This window comes from Megalobrama amblycephala, linkage group LG14 (assembly GCF_018812025.1).
Source record: "Megalobrama amblycephala isolate DHTTF-2021 linkage group LG14, ASM1881202v1, whole genome shotgun sequence".
NCBI lineage: Eukaryota > Metazoa > Chordata > Actinopteri > Cypriniformes > Xenocyprididae > Megalobrama > Megalobrama amblycephala.
This window is the reverse complement of record NC_063057.1, coordinates 3834155-3858969: the sequence shown is the minus strand read 5'-3', so window position 1 is coordinate 3858969 and position 24815 is coordinate 3834155. Positions and strand designations below refer to the sequence as shown.

The 24815-nt window shown below is 36.2% G+C and overlaps 1 protein-coding gene and 1 long non-coding RNA gene across 4 annotated transcripts in view; one reads left to right on the top strand and one right to left on the bottom strand.

Annotated features, from left to right (window-relative positions):
- Positions 1-12889: 12889 nt before the first annotated feature.
- Positions 12890-16247, bottom strand: LOC125246398. Its single transcript, XR_007179844.1, has 3 exons — positions 15343-16247; positions 13322-13414; positions 12890-13119 (listed from the first exon to the last, which is right to left on the bottom strand). It is a non-coding gene; the product is annotated as an uncharacterized LOC125246398 (long non-coding RNA).
- A 3770-nt stretch (positions 16248-20017) lies between these two features.
- ifrd1 (interferon-related developmental regulator 1) overlaps positions 20018-24815 on the top strand; it is a 6720-nt gene continuing 1922 nt past the window's right edge. The window contains exons 1-6 of one of the 3 annotated variants that reach the window (XM_048155749.1): positions 20018-20238; positions 22719-22823; positions 22942-23020; positions 23126-23250; positions 23359-23516; positions 23605-23655. In XM_048155749.1, coding sequence (XP_048011706.1) covers positions 20208-20238; positions 22719-22823; positions 22942-23020; positions 23126-23250; positions 23359-23516; positions 23605-23655 — 549 coding nt within the window. In that variant the 5' untranslated portion in view covers positions 20018-20207. The other 2 variants (XM_048155750.1, XM_048155751.1) reach the window with 2 other exon arrangements.

The window sequence follows — 24815 nt, the reverse complement described above, 5'->3', positions numbered from 1 at the left end:
TCTTGTTTATTTTTGGATACAGAGGCTATATATATACATATATAAAATGTATTTGTTTGTGTATTTATTTTATGAGAACCATGTAAATTCACTGTCACCTGTGATTTTTTTTATCTGAATTAAATATTTTTTATACAGCATTCATTTATTCATTAATTTAAAGTTGAAATGTGTATTTTCTGCCAAAATAAATAGTAAAAATAATCAGTATATCAAGTTTACCAGATACTCCCTTACACACATTCAAAGACATCAAGCACCTGGCATAATCTATAAATCCCTTAACAGGCTCAGCAAAAATAATTCATAATTTTTTGCCTGCACAAATGATGCAAGACAACATAGATGCTGTAATCCCTCTTATAAGACAGGCACATATTCAGTCAAAACCATTCACTCATACAGTGAGATGAGTATGTGCATGAGAGAGAAAGGGACAAGGGTTGAAGGGTTCTGGTAAGTGAGCACTGAGTCTGATGTAGATTTTATCTGAATTTCCAATATAATAATCTGCACTAATCCAATGTTGCAGCCTGCTTCTGTGCGTATGAGCATCTAGAAATGAGTCAGCTGATCTTTTCAGAGAGGCTGATACATTAATTTCGAAAGCAAAATTCAGTCTTGCTTGAAAAAAGAATTGTATCCTACTTCGATAAAAGCACAGCATGTACACTGTCTATCGCCACATAACAGCTGTTATGGAAAGAAGGAAGGATGAAGGATCATCAATGGTTTTACTGCGGTATGTTCTTTGTCACTGTCAAGGTGGAAATGCCTCCTTTGGTTAAATCCAGCTCACTGTAAACAAAGAAACCAGTACAATACTACACAAACACAACCTCAGTCACATGTTTAATAACATAATTCCACATACAAAAGAATAAAAACATGAGAAGTGCTAGTTAAACCATTGATATGGGACACATGAATGGAAAAAAAGAGAAGAAAATAGGATGAGAGTGAGGAAAATGGTTTGAGTGAGGTGTTAGACAAAACAGAAAGAATAGTATAGCGCAGGGCTTTTTTAATTTTTTTATGCCACAGACCCCCAAATATTTTCATCCTTTAAAAGACAGCTATATATTTTCATTTGAAAAACTCAAATAATAATATAAATATGTGTAAAATATCATTTGGAAAACATTTAGTTTCCAAACTAATTACTATTCCAAACTATTACATTATATTGTTATGTTTTTATATTCACTATTGTACTGCACTGTTTGATGTATTATTTATTTAAATTATTTACTTGTTATTTTGTTTATCTTAATTTTTTAATCTACACAATTATTCTCTAAACTTTTCACTAACCATGGCTGAATGATTCATTGGCTCACTCATAAAGACAGCCACTTGTTTTGTCTCTGAATGAATCAGTGTTTCGAATAAATCGGTTGAGTGAATGATACAATGACTCTCTCATCCAAAAACGAATACTTCCCTACTATACAGTATGCAAAAAACAGTACGACAACAGAGTAGTATGTCCGAATACATAATATTCTAAAAACAGTAGGCGAAAAGGACCTGGATGACCTACTACTTTCGCCGAGATTCTGAAGTGAGGACACTTTATTATCCCATGAGGCCACAGGAAAGGATTTGTGAAAGGCAGAAAGTGATGCAACTGGTGAAGTAGGTCATATGACAGTGAGAACATGGTATGCGATTTCAATCACTGGAAAAATATCAGTGCTTCTGAATGAATAGGTTGATTATATGATTCAATCTATCACTGATTAAAAGTCACTTGTTGCCATCTACTGGCATAACAATGCAACCTACAGAACAACTCACTGAAAAATCCCAACCACTAATGCACAGACTGACACAAACACCGACAAGCAGCTCAGCCAAATCAAATTCAAGGACAGAAACTACATGTTGTATGAATTATAAATGTGCCTCACAGAACAACTGTGACATGACAGTTGTGTAGCCTAGTTTCTGAATCCTCAAATATACGGTAAAAGTTGGACTAAGATACCTGGTGTGCATGTATTGGTCATGTGGACAATGATAAAGTATGTTTCCATTGGTCTGAAAGCAGAGACTGTGCGTCTTTGTCACAGCCAGGAGAGACCACCATGCAAGAGGCTGAATCCAAGAAACAGGGTCCAACCAGCCGTGCATACTAAACACATGCAGGAGCTCTAAAGTCTGCTCCTGTCTCAGCAGGACTCGCTCTCTCGCTCTGCAATATTTCAAGTGTCCTGCACATGAGCCGGATGGTCAGGACACAATTTAAGACACAATTTCCGTGGATCGCTCAATAGTGCTTGACTGGATGATTATCTTGCTTAAGAAAAGCTGTAAAATTGTCAATAAACATGGCGCATTGCTGTGTTTTTCTGCAGTCATTGATATAATTGCAATGTAATGGGAAATTAAAGATTGGTTACTAATGTTTGCTTTGATGGGAGAGACCAGTAATGTCCTCAGTCAATCAATTCAGATGAGAAATACATAAGAGCTAACGTAACATCTCATTGCACATTTACGCATATTTATTTAGTGCCACTGAAATAATGGCACTCTGAACTCTGATAAGGATACTGTGTTGCATACACACTTTAGTTGGCCTGAAAATGGTGTGTGCTGTGCGTGGCCCATTGTTAAGTTGGAAGATCTGTAACCTGGAAGATCTCCAGATCATATTATCTCCAGATTCTCAGAGGCAGAGTACATGCGGGCATGAGGACGTGTAAGGAGGATAAGAGGAGCAGCTATCTTTGCTCTTTCATGCTTCCTTCCAATATGTGGCGAACATGCCAGCGACCCTCAGCACATCTGAGCCCCGGCTGCAGACTGATGCACACCATGTGAAGTCTTATCTTAGAGGAACAAAAACTTTGATTTTATGTCTAAAAGTTTTTATTTTTCAATGTGTAGCACAGCACTGGTATATATTACATATATTACAGTAATGCCATGTTTTCTGGACAGGCATGGTAATGGTTTTAGACACCATTGTATCAGCATGGTTCTTTTGACATTTACCATAGTACTACCATGTTTTTTTTAACATGTACCATGGTATTACCATTGTTTTTGACCATGGTACTATGGCGATAGAATGTTTTTTTTTTTTTTTTTTTTTTGTAATTTCATTGAATCTCTAAATGAGGATCACAAACTAAAAGACTGAAACCAAGTTTTTTATAGGTTTCCAAATCTGTATACACTGTATACACACGAATCATTAGCTGGTATTTCACTTATTGGTGATTATGAACTACACTTATGAGTATAACAGCCACCTGCCACTTCTGTAAAACCACAGCACATGCTCGCAAAAGAAAAACAACCCACCCACACCCATCTATAATCATACCTGTATAACCAGCCTTTCAGTGAATTATCAAGCAGGAGCTTCGTCAGTTCAAACAAGTCACAGGGTGCCATTATAACTAAAAAACAGCCCCATGTTTGCAGAAAATAGACATGCATCACACTTACTGGACTAGGGCCACAAATAGAGACATACACATCTGTGGTTGGTTACTAATGTTTGCTTTGGTGGGAGAGATCAGTAATGACCTCAATGTCATTATCTCAGAGGGTTAAAGAAACAAACAAATAATAAATTGGAATAAATAACTAAGCAAAGAACTATTAATGACCTAATTGCCATTATTTCAGTATGTTAAAAAACTATATATATATATATATATATATATATATATATATATATATATATATATATATAGTCAATATATCAGTGTTAATAAATAAATAAACCATTTTTAAATAAAGGCAGCAATAATGACTGTATTATCAATATGTCAGTGTGTTAAATAAATAAATAAATATTTTTAAATAAATGCACCATTAATGAATTTACTGTCAATATATCAGTGTGTAAATAAATAAATAAATAAATAAACCATTTTTAAATAAAGGCACCAGTAATGACAGGATTGTCAATATGTCAGTGTGTTAAATAAATAAATAAATAAATAAATAAATAAATATTTTTAGATAAATGCACCATTAATTACTTTATTGTCAATATATCAAGTATGTCAAAAATATATATAAATAAATAAACAATAAACAAATTAAAGGCACCAGTAATGACTTAATTGTCAATATGTCAGTGTTAAATAAGTAAGTAAATAAATAAATAAATATTTTTAGATAAATGCAGCATTAATGATTTTTTGTCAATATATCCATGGGATGGATGGATGGATGGATGGATGGATAAATAGTTATTTGTTATATTTACACAAGCAAATAATGGGTATGCAGTAGAAAAAGCACAACTAACAAATCTCTAACAAAATCACGGCATATGTTGACATGTCAACATCAGTGTCAAAGGTTATTTGCAGTGGAATTTAAACTCTGCCAATCTGCCTTTTCCAGTGTGTGAGATGTGTGCTGCTTTGAGTAATTGGTGAGAATAAGCTAGGCTGAGTAGGAGGAAGAGGTTTTCTCCAAAAATATTGACTGTCAGGCATGTCTAAAAACGCACTTTATTTTTTGAGTCTTGAGGTGTGTGGTGACGGTCTCTGGTCATAAACAACAATGATAAAAATGGCATCAGTGAGTGAGAGGTTCATGGCGACATGCCTCATGACCTCATGAAATCGCTCTAACAAAGGTGCAGACAGCCACTGGCACCGTGCTCACATAACCCGCCAAAGAGACCGTAAATAATTGTGACTGGCTTAATTTGTTTTCCTCATGGTGAATGAAAAAGTTGCTCTATCTGCTCTTCAGAGTGGAAAATTGCTTCCCTCCTCTATATAAACAGAAATGACACTATTTTCTTCATTTATGTGGCACCTTGATGGTGGTGTGCCCAGGCCTGTTGACAGGCAGCAAACCATATAGCCTGACTGGCACATACGGACCAGCAGCTCCGTATAACGCACTTATCTGACATCACAGCTCCAGTGACATAACCTTCAGGATCCTCGTGGCTCCCAGCAGCTGATGGGTCTATTTTTGACAGCGCCAGGCTTGACTGCTGGATGTGCACCCTTCATCAGCTTTAATGTGAATTGTGATGGATGATGTACGTAGCAACACCGCTTTTGAATGAATATATATATATATATATATATATATATATATATATATATATATAGAACAGTTCTTTCTGGTTCTCGAATCTGATTGGCTGAGAGCCGTGTGATATTCTACAGCACTCCTACCTTTTCACCGTTTGTATCACTCCACTTGTCACGGCAGCCGAGCGAATCCACTGTTTTTTTACAAATACTACAGTTGTTGTACCGCAAACTGTAGTTTTAAGAGTTTTTTAGGTGAGAATGTAGTTGTTTAGACCTGAAATATGTGACTCATATTTAATCATAGCACCTATTTTACAATTTGTTTAGACATTTTCGGAGATGCGAGCTCCAGGCTGTCAGCGGCCGCTCAGTGCTCGTGTACCCGCCGAGAACAGTCAGTGCTCGGAGATTTGCCGCTGACTCTTATAGTGGTTAAACATGAGATATAATTCATTTTGGGTACATAAAATGGGCAATCTTTGGTTTTATTAATCTATTACTTGTTCCTGAGCAAATCAAATTGGGCGATGTTAAATTTAATAATTTAATATTAAAGCTATATTTAACTTACATCCTGTAGAGCACAGCTTTTGTACGTTTGACTCTGACTTGTGTTTATTTCCTATTGTCATTTATAATGGCTATTGTTGTTAATTTGTTCAATAAATATTATATTTTATATAAATAATATGTTGTATTTGCTATTGAGAAAGGGTCCATTAGTGCGTAATATGGTTTGAGTGAGTTACATTAATATGGCGTTCGATGGCGGCAAAACTTTACGAGTGAATGAGTCAGTTGCAAGAGACTTTTAAATTGAAAGGAACTTTTGTGAACAAAGGATGCTGTTTTAGTGCTGTTATGGAAAATTCTTTCAACTATAAAAAGGACAAATAGAAAGATCGGTTTCCTCAGCGGACATTTAAATGGATATAATATTATGGACATCGACCTGAAGAATGAATATTATATCAGACATAGGTAATGCTTGAATTTTATGCAGCAGCAGCAGCATGTCTTACATGCTCACGACAGTGTGTCTGTGTATCTATTATTAGCAGTAGCAAGTGAATACTCATTGCCATATTCAGTAACATGCGAAAACTATTCTGAGAGTTGTCATGACAAAGTCAAAATGTTTACTGTCAAAATATCGGTGTGTAGATAGATAGATAGATATAGATATAGATATAGATATAGATAGATGAAGAACTCCTTTCATTTCCTTGTTTTTTTGTTGTTGTATTTAAAACTAGAGCACTTCAAAGATGTCATTTCCATGTTAAACTACAAATGCACAATCCTAAAAAAGACTAAAAAAAAACTAAAAAACAAACTGACATCTATGATGGTTTATTGTCACATACTGCTTGTTATGAATGGCTGAAGGTCACTGGATTGTTCCTTTACATACATAAACACACACACACACAGCTGCAAGGAGGAAGGGGACTCCATAAGCATTGTGCCTGTGTGAAAAGTAAATAGGCTGTTTAGGCCTTAAGGAGGAAGCCTCACAGACGCAGGACGCATACAGCAGATCCACGTCTATAAGTCCTGAAGCCGGGAGATTGGCACAGGTGCTCCGGCGGATCACACACTCAATGGGGTTCTTGTTCTATTTTCAGTTTGCTTTTCATACACATAAATAAAAAACAGCTGTATTTCGAGAGGACATCCGGAATCCTGTGCATGTGGTGCACAGGATTTGGTGTGCATGATTGCAGGAAAGTGTTAGAAGGGAAATACATACAATATGCCTTTAGGAAATGCACATATGAGCAGATCTGATCCAATTAAATTTTATTCTATGTTAAAAGTGGTGCACAAACATATCGACTCACAGTGAGCCGTGTGTTTCACTGCCAAACTCATTTAAATATCACCCACACAGTTAATGATCCCTCCTTCTCAACACACTCAGGGATGGATCTGTAGACATGCTCCGCAAAGAATTATTCTTCAAAAAATTTTCCCTTTCATCTATAAATCCAATACGTTGATATGAATACTTTAATTGGTAAATTAATTGTTCCAAAATGAGTGAATGATTCAATGACTCAAAAAATAAAAGAACACAGACAAGCGGAGTGATACAAACAGCAAAAAGTGTCAGTATCAGAAAGATAGAATATAAACACTCAGCCAATCAAATTCAAGGACCAGAACTGCTGTATAATTTGCCATGCATTATGTAATCATGTTGAAAAATGTCACATGTGATGTGGGCGAAAGTACCGATCCAGTGTCTACAAAGTGAACGTGCAAAGACTAAGCCAAACGCCCTTAACATCCATACTTCCGGCTGTCACGCGTGACCTCTACGTAATGAGTGACTCATCAGAGAGCTAGTGCAAGACGAGCATTTGTGGTTAAAAAGTATATAAAGTATTTACATTTTTATTTCTTTTCGACTGAAGAAAGAAAGACATGAACATCTTGAATGACATGGGGTTGAGTAAATTATCAGGAAATTTTAATTCTAAACCTTTAAGTTTGGTCTCTTTTTTAAATAGACAAATTATTGCTGAAGTGAAAAAAAGTTTAAAAAAGTGCGCTTTAAAAAAATGATAGACGTTTAAGTTTATTGTTATGAAAAATGCATAAAAATACTATTTTCAATTTTTCTAAACAAGTTCTGTTCCAAACTTGAGCTTGATATCTCAAAATATGAGCTTTCAGTAAGATTTTGTTTGGGTGCAGTACCAAACATCTCCACTAGTTGAAATGGTTACAATTCATTCTCCACTAGTTGAAATGGTTACAATTCACTAGTTGACATGGTTACAAATGACTTCCCATTCATTTGTAACCATGAAGAGTACAGGTGTGACTAATTTTTTCAGGATCATTTAACCTTTTTGAATCGTGATTTTTTTTCTTTTCACATAGCAAGAGCAAAAAACTTTACCAAGTTTTGTACTATTTAAATGAAGTAAAAAATTCTAAAAAAAATTCTAAAAAAAAAAAAAACATAAAATTATTAATAAAAAAAAAAAAACTGTTCAGTTTTTTGACTGAAAAGCACCAGAGAGCTATTTTGGCACTACATATGTAATATTTGCAATTCCAATAAGAAGACTTAAAAAAAAAAAAAATTCCAGAGAATAGAGAATAGAGCGTGAGTGATAGAGTGATACTATTAACTGGGTCAAACGTCTCACTTCCCTAAGTAAAATCAACCCACGGTTTTCCAAGTAAAATCACTCAGAAAACTGAAGCAACTGAAAAAAGGTTTTTATTGTCTTTTTCATTTCATTATATTCATTATATACATTACATTTGGTTGCCAAGATGATTCTGCATTACTCAATTGATTTCTTCTTCCTGTGTGAGATGTATCACTTTTATCAGCTAATGTAGGCAGTAGAGGGATTTTCTAACATTTCTCACTCTTCATATTTGAATGGATGTATGTCATCCTTGGTTAGTTTTTCCATATATTAAATGTAAAATCAAGTTGCCAGGCAACACACAGAGAAAAGCAACATTCCCCCAAAAGGCTTCTCACATAACAAATAATCATATCAAATAATCAAATAATCTTCTCTATTATTACTGCTGTATAGTGACTGAATCAATTAACCATTATTGGTTCCCTGCTGCTGTTTACACCAGACGTCACAGCCTGAGAGAAGCAGAACAGAAACTATAACAAGAAGCATCACATCCGTCCAGCTCACAGCTTCTTGAGAATTTCTTGGTTGGTGGATATCCAAGATAGATATCCCCGAATCAAAATAAAAAGCAAGCTGTAAACATTGATTGCCACCTACTCACATTGATTTCTTTCACACTGACTCAGAGGTGAAGTAGAATCTTTTTATAGATGGTTTCTGGATGTAAAACAGCCACAACTGAGCATTTCTTTATAGGGGTTTTGTAGTAAGACACAAGCTCTGCTTCAAAACCTAGTGAGCTGCCAACCTAGGTAACACTAATAGGCCGTATATTAATAATAGCATAATATGATGTCTTATAAGAGGTCATTCATATAGGAACAATTTTGTGTTTAAAAAAAGCAAGACGACAGGCCTGTTCTCACCAAGAACAATAACTATAAAGATAACGATGACTATATTAGTGTCCACACTAGTGGACGATATCATTCTGTTTATTACAAGTGCAGGCTGATTTTTTTCATCTGCTGCTTTAAATGCGTGAGCTCTCTAAAGCACGGTGGATTCTGATTGGCTGTCAATGTTATCAGCTGGGAAAAAAAAATTCTGAAAGTGATTCCAACTAAACCGTTCCCTTGTGCTGTTATTGTTATATAGTTGTGGTATGGACTCTGCTATTCATTTATATTTAGAATGATTTTTAGAACTATATCTTTTATAGTTATCGTTATAGTTATCGCTCTTGGAGTGATCAGGCCTTAAAGGGATAGTTCACCCAAAAAAAAGAAAATTCTGTCATTAATTACTCACCCTCATGTCGTTCCAAACCCGTAAGACCTTTGTTCATTTTCAGAACACAAATTAAGATATTTTTGATGAAATCTGAGAGCTTTCTGATCTCCCTAGACAGCAACGTCATAACCAATTTCATGGCCCAGAAAGGTAGTAAAGACATCGTTAAAATAGTCCATGTGACTACAGTGGTTCAACCTTAATGTTATAAAGCTACGAGAATAATTTGTGTGTAAAAACAAAACAAAAATAATGACATTATTCAACAATTTCTTCTCTTCCATGTCATTCTCCTACACTGTTCATGTTGTAAACACAGTGCAGCGCTTCCGGGTTCTACATCAGAACGCCGGCTCATTATTATTGAATCACCGTAGTCACATGGGCTATTTTAACGATGTCTTTACTTACCTTGAAATTGGTTATGACGTTGCTATCTGTAGGGAGGTCAGAAAGCTCTTGGATTTCGTCAATCATATCTTAATTTGTGTTCTGAAGATGAGCGAAGGTCTTACGGGTTTGGGATGACATGAGGGTGAGTAATTAATGACATAAATTTAATTTTTGGGTGAACTAACCATTTAATAGTGCTCCATGACAACCTTTCTCCCTCATTGTGACAATTAACCTATGCCACTCTCACACCACACACGCGTCAAAGTAGCCGGAGAAACCTTTCTCTATTTACGGATATGACGAGACACGCATGGGGGAGTGATGTACTCAATTTCCTAAAATATAAACACTTATTATAGGCTTAATGAATCATAAGACAAAAACATGTTTTGGAAGAAGAACTGATGATGTATTGGTTTGATATTTCAGAAGTGTTGCTGTACATAGAGAGTCCGAATGAAATAATGCGTACCCTTCTCTATCATAATATATTATTTAAGCCCATCTTGGCGAGCACTTTAAAAATGGATGCACAATTGTGATGGGCTGCTCTGTGCTGTCAGTACGGGGGAATCAAGTCAATGGAGAAGACACAGACCTGCTCTGAATGAATGTAGAAATCTTGTGGTCTACTTGGTGGCACTGTTCTATGCAGACAGACGGTCTTGTCAGATGTAATAAAATGATGTTGTATTCAAAAAAATGGAAAGAAACATACAGATTCGACAGGGACAGACCACTTCATGTTGTTGAAAATGTCCACACTGTGTGTGGAATACTGTTTTTACAAGCACATGTTTTTATGATCTGCGTCATTTTTCTTTTCATCATGTTGTTTCGGGGAACATGATCACATAGTGGCTGAGATTTGTGGTTATTCTGCAAGATCAATCAGTCTGCCTTTTCCTTCTCTCACATCAGATAAACCCCCCCTCCAGCATGCACTGTGTTTCTGTGGGTCAGCAGAAAGACATGTCAGGGACAGTGACAAGAAAAAAGAGAGAAGTGCATGAAATGATAAACTGCGCCAGATGACAGTAGTCACGCAATCCAGAGCAGTCAAAGCAAGGTAACCTTGGCCCTCAGCAAAGAGACAGAACTGCTGCGCTGATGGCCAAGGCTGTACTTAGTCGACTGAATGAGCAAATTCATAATAGCATGGTGAAGTCACATGTTACATGCACATCATTTTAAAGGCAAGGTCTCTATTTCTTACACTTATGTATATCAGTTTATCTACACCAAATTAAAATGAAAATGGAAAATTAATAATTAAAAATTAATAAAAACTATAATAGTATATCAATGATATTAATGTAAACAACTGTATCACCATAGCAATCACCCAGAACACCCTAGCAACGGCATAGCAACATACTAAAACACTCTTAACACTTTAGTAACTGCATACCAACCTGGCAACCACCATTAACCCCTTCTTTCAACAGTTCACAGATCACATGATCTCGGTTAATCTGGTTTAGTGTTGGCACTGAAGACCAGCATATTTGCTTAGTCATACTCAAAGAGGTTTATCAAGAAAATGAGGACATATAATTTCATCTAAACCTCCCACAACTCAAAGTAAATCTGATACAGTAATCCTGCTTCCTGATTTGCTGATATAAAGTTTGTCATTTATGACCCTTGTGGCTGAATACACTCTTCCGGAGGAGTCTTAATACATTTAGTGACCAAACTTGGCAACACTTGATGTTCCAACCTACATCACGGCATCAACAGAGAAAATGGAAAAGTGTGAGAGGAGGAGGAAGTGGTTGAGGAAATGAAATTCATTCAGTTGTCCATCCCAAACTTTTAAGTGTCTAAATCATTGCCAGGAAAAACAGCATGAGGGGTGGAAACCTGGAAAATGATTGAAAAAACACTGCCAATGCTCACCTTCTGCCAAGACAACATTTTGTACTCTCATCAACAATACAAAAAACAGACAATGGTTATGTTAAGTGCTACCGCCTCGCATACCGACAGCACCATAAGAAGCAGTTTCATCACAGCCCCCTAGTGATGAAATATGAAGCATAGGAGAATAAAGATCTCACTGGCCTCTGTTTTATTTCTTGAACGACAATAGCAGACTTCAAATCGAAATACCACACACTTTCAGCTGTTGCCAAAAGTCAGGGTACATCACTCCAGGGTATTCAACATGTAATGACCTGCTTGATGTATTTTTAATAGGTGTAATCAGGTTGTCATCACATTGTGTTGGGTTCGTTTTTTGCTGGTAGAATCATGTGGAAGTATTTACAGAGCCCCTAAAGAGAGACTTTGCATTTACAAACCCGATTTCAAAAAAGTTGGGACACTGTACAAATTGTGAATAAAAACAGAATGCAATGATGTGGAAGTTTCAAATTTCAATATTTTATTCAGAATACAACATAGATGACATATCAAATGTTTAAACTGAGAAAATGAATCATTTTAAGGGAAAAAAAAGTTGATTTTAAATTTCATGGCATCGGATCCTTCTTCCACGCAGCCATGATGTTGTAATTGATGCAGTATGTGGTCTGGCATTGTCATGTAGGAAAATGCAAGGTCTTCTCTGAAAGAGACGACGTCTGGATGGGAGCATATGTTGGATATACCTTTCAGCATTGATGATGCCTTTCCAGATGTGTAAGCTGTCCATGCCACACGCACTCATGCAACCCCATACCATCAGAGATGCAGGCTTCTGAACTGAGCGCTGATAACAACTTGGGTTGTCCTTGTCCTCTTTAGTCCGGATGACATGGCGTCCCAGTTTTCCAAAAAGAACTTCGAATTTTGATTCGTCTGACCACAGAACAGTTTTCCACTTTGCCACAGTCCATTTTAAATGAGCTTTGGCCCAGAGAAAACACCTGCGCTTCTGGATCATGTTTAGATATGGCTTCTTTTTTGACCTATAGAGATTTAGCCGGCAACGGCGAATGGCACGGTGGATTGTGTTCACCGACAATGTTTTCTGGAAGTATTCCTGAGCCCATGTTGTGATTTCCATTACAGTAGCATTCCTGTATGTGATGCAGTGCCGTCTAACGCCTGTTTCACACATAATCCGTCTGCAGTGCGTATGCGTTGCGTATTTTTTTACGCACCCATGTTAACGGATTAGAGCGTTCACACTGCACGCGGTTGCGGTCCGTCATTGCGTTCCAGGAGCGGTGCGTCTGCAGCAGTGCAGCGATCGTTTATGTACCGAGTCTATTTTTGCTGTGCTGCAAGTGCAAGTGCTGCAAGATTGTGTGTGGGCAAAATGAACATGGATTGACCTGAAATTGTAAAAAAAAAAAAGGAAATTATGCACATTTAAACTACTTTGTACATTACATAAAGAATTTTTTTTTTTTTAAAGATTTAACGCCACGCCAGCAACAAGCTATATTCATGCCAAAATGAAACATTTCAATTTCACAGTTCAGTTGTATCATTTCAAAACAATTATTTTATTTTAAAAAAATGAACAGTGTTTACTTGCATAATGCGATCAAGATATGTTTTTCCCCATCGTTGGAGGGAAACTCGCATCCCAGCAGGCAATGACGTGACAGGCGGACCTAAACCAACCTATTCAAAAACAGGGTGACATGGATGACACTCGTCTCATCGTTGAGGTGGAAAAACATAAAATTCTGTATGACCCGCAGAATGTATTGTACAAAGATTTGAATGCGAAGGAAAAGGCATGGGAAGCAGTTTCGTCGGCTGTTGGTGTCGACAGTAAGTTTTCAAATCTTTGTGTCATGTTTAGGTGTACTAAACTACTCCAGCAACTGTCAATATATAAGCGTAATGAATATAACATTACGCACTGCAAACGTATGCTGTGTGAAAGCACAATGGCCGCTTCCTGCTTCAGCAACACATACGCACTGCATACGGACCGCACACGCACTGCAGACGGATTATGTGTGAAACAGGCGTAAGGGCCCGAAGATCACGGGCATCCAGTATGGTTTCCGGTCTTGACCCTTACGCACAGAGATTGTTCCAGATTCTCTGAATCTTTGGATGATATTATGCACTGTAGATGATGATAACTTCAAACTCTTTGCAATTTTTCTCTGAGAGACTCCTTTCTGATATTGCTCCACTATATTTCACCGCAGCATTGGGGGAATTGGTGATCCTCTGCCCATCTTGACTTCTGAGAAACACTGCCACTCTGAGAGGCTCTTTTTATACCCAATCATGTTGCCAATTGACCTAATACGTTGCAAATTGGTCCTCCAGCTGTTCCTTATATGTACATTTAACTTTTCCGGCCTCTTATTGCTACCTGTCCCAACTTTTTTGGAATGTGTAACTCTCATGAAATCCAAAATGAGCCAATATTTGACATGAAATTTCAAAATGTCTCTCTTTCAACATTTGATATGTTATCTATATTCTATTGTGAATAAAATATAAGTTTATGAGATTTGTAAATTATTGCATTCTTTTTTTATTTACAATTTGTACAGTGTCCCAACTTTTTTGGAATCGGGTTTGTACTTGCAAAGAACACAAAAGTTTTGCGAGCGAACGCAAAGTGTCGTGGGTGTATGCAAAACATTTGCGAGAGAAAGCAAAAGCATTGAAATTTTTTCCTCCCATCTCATACTTTTTCCATCACCATGTCCATTTAAGAGAGATTCACCCAAAAATGAAAATTATCCCATGATTTACTCACCCTCAAGCCATTCTAGGTGTACATGACTTCTTTCAGATGAACACAATCGGAGTTATATTTAAAAATATCCTGACTCTTCCAAGTTTTATGATGGTAATGAATGGCGTTCCTGATTTTGAAGCCCAAGAAAGTGCATCCATCCATCATAAAAGTAATCCATATGACTCCAGGGGGTTACTAAAGGCCTTCTGAAGCAAAGCAATGGGTTTTTGCAAGAAAAATAATCAATATATTTAATATCTAGCTTCCGGCAGACAGCATACGCAAATTGATTTGCTCCAAAAGAGCAACTTCTGAAGCGATGTATATGAGATGTGCATTTCTCATTAAAAATTCTCATTTTAGACTTCTCATTCGTGACTGGTGTTTTGTTTTTCTCTATCTTCTGTGCTTCTGTGTTCGTCATTGCATCAGGTCAAAGGTTAGTCTTTGGTGTAAATCAATTTGCATACAGCCATCTGCCAGAAGCTAGTTATTTTAGTTTATAAATATTTAAATATGGATATTTTTCTTACAAAAACCAGTCGCTTCACTTCATAAGACCTTTATTAACCCCCTGGAGCTGTATGGATTACTTTTATGATGGATAGATGCGGTTTTTTGGACTTCAAAATCAGGAGCACCATTCACTACCATTAAAAAGCTTGTAAGAGCCAGAATATTTTATAATATAACTCTGATTGTGTTCGTCTGAAAGAGGATAGTCATATACACCTAGGATGGTGAGTAAATCATGATATAATTTTCATTTTTGGGTGAACTATCCCTTGAAGGGATACTCTGCAATAATTTAAAAGCAGATGAATGAAAAGTCTTTTCTTACCTCTTGTGATAGGGTGGGACTTCATTTTTTCCATGGGAAATTGATTGGATGGTTGTGGTTTGCTATTGGTCGATCTCATGTGAGTGACAGGTTGTCCCGCCCTCATGCCAGTAAACACTTCATCAGAGAAGAGATGTCGCTGCAAGAGGGAGGGGGAGTTATTTTGATTAAAGATTACGAGGGCACATGAATTAAAAAAATAATAATAATGATGTACATGGATAAATCATGTATATCAAACACTGCAATACGGCATAAAAAACAAGAACTGTCAATCTTTATTTCATGGTGACTTTAATAAAAACAAACCGATTGTTTACATCATGACCTTTCTGAAACAGTCCGAGCATCTAGTGATGCAGCAAGTGTTAACATGTTTAAAGGCACTTTGATATACAGTAATGTCAAAATATTTGTTTGAAAAGGGCCTAAAATCATGAAAGGGTGATATATGGGTCATCAGCTCATTTTAAACACCTGACCTGCGTGGATGTGTGAGACTTTCACACACCACTGAATTGGCAAACACCTCATGCAATCTGTTCTTTCCTTCCACCTCCTGCTCATCATGTATTTTGGTAAGTATACTGGTTGCTAATATCATCTGTGAAATAATAAATACAGTTAGGAAATCAAAGCAAAAGAAAATCTATTTTACCAACCCGCTGAGATGCCTTCAAGTACACCTGACTTGAAATGATTTTAATGAACAAAAAAGCGCTACAAAACATCAAACCAGCTGCTTGTTGAGTTACTGGGCCATCGTTTGATTTCTAACAGCAGTTCGTTATTCACTGACCCCCTGCGCAGCCCCTCAGGGTGTGTTATCAATTATTCAACAGGGTTTACATATGGGATGAATATACATATTTAGACCCACCCATTCATAACTAATTTCTTTTTTCAGTGCTTTTCTGTGGTGCTAGTGAACTAACAAAAATATGTTCTAAGAACGTTTTGCTAATGTGCATGCTTCTGAATGTTTTGTTTTTTAAATGTTTTAAAAAAGTTTTTTCTTGGTTATGTGAACGTTAAGGAAACATTTAATTTTATCATTTTTCAAACATTATGGGAACGTTACTTTTGAATGAATATTCTGAAACAAGTGGTAATATTAAAAAATAGATGAACTAAAACATTTCAAATAATGCTCCATGAACAGTCTATGAATAACATGTTTGTGCTAATGATTTGAAAACATTATTAAAGGTACAATATGACTTCTGGATTAAAATATCCAAAAACCATTAGAACAATGTTATATATTTTGTTGACTTGTGTACTTACATTATCCCAAATGTTTCCAAGAATGTTTAAATCCGGAGATATAAGCAATTTTTTTAACCGTGTCCGTGTGTCACCCATCAATGACGTCATACCTGCGTTACCCTCGATTTCTGGTTTTAATTTATAGAAATCATGGAGACACCAAAGACACTTTCATATATTATGTGTTTTATTAGACAGGTGAGCAACTGTTTGGATACATCCATCGACAGAAAACTAATAATGTTATATAGCTCAACACAGTAAGTCTTATTGTTTAAATCTTGTTTTCTTGATTTACAGCGTGTTTTACCATGCCTAATATTATGGCGTTATTTTACTGTCAAATGTCGAGAGCACATTATTGTGACGCGAGAGCATATCAATGTAATGCGCGAGTGCAAATCTGTCCGCTCGCGTGCGGATTTCCTCTGCTCTCGCGCAAATCTGTCCGCTCGCGCTCAAATATACAGTGCTCTCTTATGAACTGCCTCTCCTCTCGCTCAGATATTGCGTGTGCACGCTCAAACTGTTTCCTGCGTGCTCAAACGTGTCCTGCGCGCTCAAACTGCACATGTGCGCTCACGAATCTCTCCGTGCTCTTGCAGAAATTAATTTGCTTTTGGATTAAACGCTGTCAAAAGTTATAAACCAATCAGAAGAGACGACTGATCCATGAAAATGCTACATGGAATCTTATTGGCTGAGAGTGAACTGCGCCTGGAATTCTTTCGACAAAGATATGTATTTTATTTCTTCACAATTTAATAATATTTATCAAATGTAACCTAGTCTAACTGCATCACATTACAGGTCAAACCCCGATTTATCTAAACAAACAAACAAAAAATGTTTCTTAAAGTTATTGTGGTCATACGTTTTGTGTTGAAATTTATTTAAAAAATAGGTAACATTTTACAATAAGGTTTTTATTTGTTAACATTAGTTAATGTATTATCTAACATGAACTAACAATCTGCAATACATTACTGTAATTATTAATCTTTGTTAATGTTAAAAATACAGCTGTTTGTTGGTTGTTTACTTCACAGTGCATTTAATAATGTTAACAAATACAACATTTGATTTTAATAACGTATTAGTAAATGTTGAAATTAACATTAACAAATATTAATAAATGCTGAAGAAGAGCAATTCATTATTAGTTAATGTTAACTAATGCAGTTAAATAATGTTAACGCAACCTTATTGTAAAGTATTACCAACAAACATCTTCTGATTTAAGACCGAACAAGATCAGGTCAAATCATCATTCCCTTAATACTTAATGTGGAGATCGCATACCACCATAGTCAATTTCTTTTCAGAGGAAATCCGCGCGCGAGCAGACAGATTTGCGCTCGCGCATTACATTGATATGCTCTCGCGTCACAATAATGTGCTCTTGACATTTGACAGTAAAATAACGCCATAAATATTGATCTAGCTTACTGTAGTGTCTCATAGGAGCCGCCGAGTGAACGCAGAGTAACACTATAACAACTTTCAACACACAAATGTATCTAATATGATAAAACAGAGCTTCTTTACCCCACATACGCTTGACAGGAAGAAGCAGAAGTGGTCGTCTATGGCATAATAAAAGCTCTGCTGCTCTGGAGTCGTGTGTCGCGCTCGTCTCTCATTAGCATTTGCTCCAATGGCTTTTAGCCACACCCTGTTACCGGATGTAGACGTGAAAACAACACCTCCCATGATTCCGCTAAATCAAGGTGTCATCGTGCTACACCTTTGTTTTAAATAAGCGACCTCTAGTGGCGAAAAATTACATATTGTGCTTTTAACAATTTTGAACGAGAATGAACTTTGAGAGTTCATAACTTGTAGTTTAACAGTAAAATACTGTTAAATATACAGTTTTTGGAAGGGAAAAATGACAAATCATCTTATAATATTTATAGCAGAGTGTATAACAGTGTGGCACAACCTGTTGAGAATGGCATTAAAATATGACCCTTTTGCACAGAGAAAATCTAATTCCCATAAATTCTAAAGGTCAGCCAAAGCAAAAGAAACATTCCCTCTTTTTCAAATAATCCACAGATCAGATGTGATGAAACAGTTATGAAACAGTCTCACTATGATTATATATTATGTTGTTACCAAAACTGCACTGATGTGGGATGCGTTCCATGAAGCGTCACCTAAATTTGATTTGACTGATCTTGAATCATCAAAAGAATCCCTTTATGCATTATGCAACAATATCAGATCACTCTGAAGCGTTTGTGTGCAATTATTTTGAAAGCGCTCCCTCTAGTGGTGTACTTTCTTTGAGTCCCTGCTATTTTTCATTCTTTTCATTAAAGGCAGATTTAGTTATTTAGTAGTGTTTGCATAAAAAGTATCAATGTGGGGGTTTTGCTTGGGCAAGTAAGTGTAAAATACTAATATAATATATTTAAAGTCAACATGAAACGGAAGTTGCAATAGAGTGGTGCAGGTCTGACATCACTTTGTAGGCCAAAACCCGAAAACATTTTAGCACTTCTGGTTCCATCGTCCTGAAGTCAGTGGGTTTTTTGAATGGGATTTTGGCTAAATGGCTGAAATAAGGTGAGTGACAGGTTGTCCTGTCCTTGCACCAGTAAACACGTCATCAGAGAAGTTGCTGTAAGAAGGAAGGAAATTTATTTTGATTAAAGATTATGAGAATTGAATTATGTAATGAACTTTATTAACAAGGCTTTATAGATATGTGCAGGACACCGTGCCTTTGCCAGGCAGCTGGTCAAAGAGTCAGCATTGCCTTGAGTCCACCTGTTGCACTGATAACCCATGTGCAGCAAAATGCTGCACATAACATTCGTTTCATTTGGTTAGAGGAGTCTTTACTAATGAAAGACCTCAACCATACAGTATTTGCTTTCTTCATGACTTTTATCCTACAAGACTTTGATCACATGCACTACAGAAATGTTAGAAGTGTTAGTTTCTTCAACTATGGGCAATTCTGGTCATGTGAACCTTATAAAATAAACTCTTAAACAAACCTTTTACATTTTCACTAAGTTAATCACAAAGTTCAAATCAGTGGTTTGTTTGATATGTCTGGTAGTCAAATAGTCGATATACATACATCAACAGAAGATTTATCCTTATGTTTAGTAAAAACAATCAAATATGTTGGTTTTAATAATAAAAAAACCCCGTTGAAGAGACATATAATAATAATAATCCGCCATTATATCTGTTGTATCGTGTAACGTGCACACATGGAACCCGCATGAGGACGTGACAGCACAAACCAATACAAACCAGGCGGAAGGCTGTCATGTGTGAGGACGTCGGCGTATACTCTAACGTGATTGGTCCTACTGTATCCAGGTCCACGTGAGGTAACGCCTTTTTAAGTACGTCACCACTGGTCGTATAAAAGCGCTTCGCGGCAGCGCGCTGACGCAGCCCTAGTTTTTGAGGGAAAATGTATCGCTCGCGCTCCAAGTGTAACACCGGAATCGCTTTTAATTCTTTCCTTTTCACTGTGCCATTGGAATATACTCAACTGAAAAGACATTATAGTAAAAACTGGTCGTGTATTGGTTGATTTTAGGCGCGGAACTACTCATTTAAGCAAGATGCCACGGGCCAAGAAAAGGAGCGGCAGAGGTAAGTAGGGTGGAATGTCTGGAAATGACCGGTTGTTTTTTTTTTTTGTGGCCTGCTGCGCGAAAGGGATTTGTAGTTCTTTACGCGTCGATTCGGCAATGAAATTGGAGGAAGAGAACTACAACTTCCATGACTACACATCCCGCTTTGGTTGACAGCCAGGAGTGTCTTTCTTTTGACACAAACAAAAGAATAATACACAGTGTAAGCCATGGACGGTCGAAAATGTACGTTTGTGTTTTTAAATATGGTGTTTGTTTTTAAGGTAATGTTTATTTTTAAATATTTGGGTTTTTATAAACCGTTTGTCATATTAATGATATTTATCAAACGACGAAAGCTTAAAACAGATAAATAAATTATGATAGTCATACTGTACAATATGATTAATTAATAACAAAACAATAAAATCAGATGATGCAACTCAATATGATTGATTGTGCTTAAGGTCAATAAATAAATGTATAAGAATTGATCTTTGTTATTTGAAATGTCAAATAGTAGGCAGCTACTGTAATGTTTATGTCGTCTTTCAGCTGTCAGTGTGTGTTTGAGGTCATTTCAGGCCATGCAGTCACACTTATATAACACAGGCCTGTTTGGGACCAAATAGAGGACAGGAAGAAGGAACCAGGAACATGAAGTCCAAATTTTTTCAGCTGTAGACTTGTATAAATCAGTCTGTAGTCTGTTATTAAACGTTCTCGGCCCATCTGCTCGCTGGATTTGCACAGGCCTTTGAGGAGGAGAAGAGACAGTTTGTTCTGGCACCCTGCTGTACTCCTTCCCACCATTCCACGTGTTGTTCTGTATATCCGCTGTACTATTCCATATCTAGACATATTTACTTTTGTCTGAGAAATTTCACACAGGGACTTTTTTGTTTGCATAAGCTCAAAAAAAAGTGTCCTCTGACCTTGCCCAACAGTACAAGACACTTTGTACCTTCTGCACTTATCTGCATTTTGCTGGGCTGATAACACATGACTAAATTCACTAAAGGTGGTTCTTTAAAGTCAAAGTGACTTCCACCCACATCATATGACTGTCTGTAATTATTTGGAAAAGACACTTATCTGTAAGTGTCATTACAGGGTGGGTCACCATTTAAAGGCTCCTAAAATGAGAAATCATTTGTTTGTTCTAAAGAAGTTCATTCAAAGTACACTACCATTCAAAAGTTTAAGGGTCACTCAGGTCATATATGTATGTATATTATTTATTTATATATAAATATATAAATTGATTTTATTTAAAAATTAATACATTAATTGAGCAAGGGTGTATTAAATTGATTAAAAGTGACATTAAAACTAGAGATGCAACGATATATCGGCCAATAATCGGTATTAGGTGAAAAAAGCAAATTTTTACAATATCGGCTATTGACTGATAGTTTAAAAACAGCTGATAGTCAGGGCCGATATATCCTGTCAATGAAAAGAGAGCAGGAAAATGCACTGAATTTGTACTTTGTGTAAAGAAAATGCTAAGAAACCAGTTTGTTCAATATTAATCATAATTATGTGAATTAATAACATTCAGGAAGTTAAGAAATAATAATTTAATCTTCAGAATTTAGTTAAAATGTTAATATTAATTTGAGTAATGTGTTTGTTTATAACTGATACCAGTTACTCTGAAACAAGTTGATGAAATGGAGAGAATAAAGTTTATATTTGCATTTCTTTCGAAATATAATAATTATTTTCATTATAATTAATTATAATTTTATCATTAATTTAAAAGGTATAAAAGGCAGAACCCCCAAATTATCGGTATCGGCAGATATCACTCTGAATAATCGGCTATCATTATCGGTGGAGAAATTTGGTATCGGTGCATCTCTAATTAAAACATTTTATAAATGTTAAAAAAAATCAATAAATTAAAGGTGTTTAAAAATATTAAGCATGACAACTGTTTTCAACATTGATTAATAATAAAAAATGTTTCTTGAGCACCAAATCCACATGAATGATGCCTGAATCCAGGTTTTCCATTAAAAATGTATTCAAATAGAAAAGTTATTTTAAATTGATATATGTTTTTGATCAAATAAATGCAGCCATGGTAAGTGACTTATTTTAGAAACATTTAAAAAAATCTGAACCCTAAAAATTCTGTACCTTTCATAACTCGTAACTTCCCAGTAAAAAGACTTGAAAATAATCCGAACATTGTCTTTTTTTTGTATTTGTGTATAAATCATCGATGCATGATTTATACATTTACATGTCAACAACAACTATTCGGTTAGATTATGCCACTCTGCATAAACTCCCATCATATCCCTGCATTAGAATAGAGTGGTTTAATAGAAGATCCCTGATCATTTTGGTCTGACTGTAACTGTTTGATTGTCACATGTTCAGCATGGATCTGTATCTGTTACAATGTAATACAGCTTTGCAAAGGGGTTGTTATTACAGAATGAGGCGGCGTCAAGAAAGGTTAAAGTTTGCTATCTGTTTTTGCAGGGGGACAACAGGGAAATGTCCAGCCGTTCAGTGATGAAGATTCATCGATTGAGACCCTCAGTCACTGCAGCAGCCTCAGTGAAAGAACCAGTGCAGCAGAGGATGGTGGGTATTTACAGTCTCCTTAGATTTCTGCAATGGCACCCAAAATAAGCACTTGTGGACTACTTTGTGGCATGATATCAGAGATGAACATTTGATTATCCCTCATCCTATTTGACAGCTGGTGAAAGTGAAGAAATGGCTCAAGAGGACTTCCAGTACAAACTGAAAGTGTACATCGACAGCACAGTGGATAAGAGGTTTGTGTTACTTAATCAAACTTGTAATTGATTGTTCAGAATAATCTAAATGTCATTTCTGCTTCCTGCGGCAGTCTGAACTGAGCAATTATACTCCCCTTCTAGTGCCAAGACCAGACAAGGTGCCCTTGATGGACTAAAGACTGCCATGGCAACTAAAATCCTCTACGAGTTCATTTCCGAGAGAAGGATGACCATCACGGACAGCATTGAGCGCTGCTTGAAGAAAGGTTGGTTTAATTTATGACTTTGAATAATTGGAAATGAACGTTTTTCTTCAGATGTTGCCATGACATCAGTGCAGAAAGTTGAGCTGGCTGTTTGCATGTGCAAACCAGGTAAAGGTGTGGAGCAGTGTGCCGCAGCCTCGCTGGCGTGTCTACTTTGCATCCAGCTGGGCTCTGGGATTGAGAGCGAAGAGGTTTTTAAAACCCTTAAACCTGTTTTTAAGACCATCCTCAACGATGGATCAGCTAACATTCAAGCCAGACAAGCGGTAAACAGTTGTTCCTCTATTGCACCTTTTATAAGAAAGAAATCCAGCAAATTTGAGATTGTAACAATCTGTTGATCTTGTGTTTCAGTGTGCAACAAGTCTAGGCCTCTGCACTCTTGTGGCAGAAGATGATATCATGGTAAGCAGTGGAATGCAGTTGGGCAATAAAAGCCTTAGTGTGGTCTATTAAATTCAAGTAAATGTTTTGAAAGCATAGTTCACTCAAAAACAAAAGGTGCCATTTATTTTTCTCTCTCATGCAATTTCAAACCCATATGCTTCAAATTTGTTTTCTGTGGACCAAAAATGTTTCTGACAGTCTTTTTGCAGATTGTTTCTGTACAGTGAACATTAATGGTGACTGTTAATCTGTTAAAATAAATATAAAATATCATGGAAACAGATCAATGAGCTGAACTTGAGAACCACATCATTTGTGAACTACTTGGGTTTTGAGCCAATACTTTTCATTCATCTGGTTAGAGCTGTACGATTAATCAAAAAAAGATTGTGATCTCGATTCAAACACACACACGATTTTATTTTATTAATGACAACGATTCGCCCACGCCTTTTAAACCTTTGAACCGTTCAAAATCGGTGTTTGCGCTGAGCCAGAGAGAGTAGTTTTGAACAACACAGTTGTTATATCTGTTAAAAAAAAATTGAACTTATCAGTAAAGTAGTGAGATAAACGTTTAAAGTTAGGATATAAAAACTGATGTCTATGATGGCTATCAAAATAGAGCAAACCACTTTTCGAAACTAACTTGATGCTTCAAATAACGGTTGTATCAATAACATCTTATGCCACTGGGTGGCGACAAAGTGACTGTTAAAAAATGTTTGTCATAGAATCATTCATTCAAAAGATTTGTTCAAAAACACTGATTTATCCAGTAATGAAATAAGTATTGAATCATTGAATTCATTCAAAACCATTATAATTCATTCAAATTAATTAAACATTTTTCCAAGAATTAATATTTAGTCAGAACCTCTAGTAAATTACATGTTATTTTGTTTAGTTTTATATTCATAATCATGATCTTTATTTGAAACCAAAATAGTCGTGATTCTCAATTTATCCAGAATCGTGCAGCTCTACATCTGGTTGACAAATCTGATTAAATTGATTCATTCTGGAATCTGTTCGATCTGGTTCAAAGTTTCAGCTCATTTATTTGATAATCGAGTCAAAGTGGCTCCTGAATTAACCATAAACATGTTCTGAATACTTTTTCTAAGCGCTCACACTTGTTGAGGCATACAAGGGTATCATGATTGACTCAAACCTGA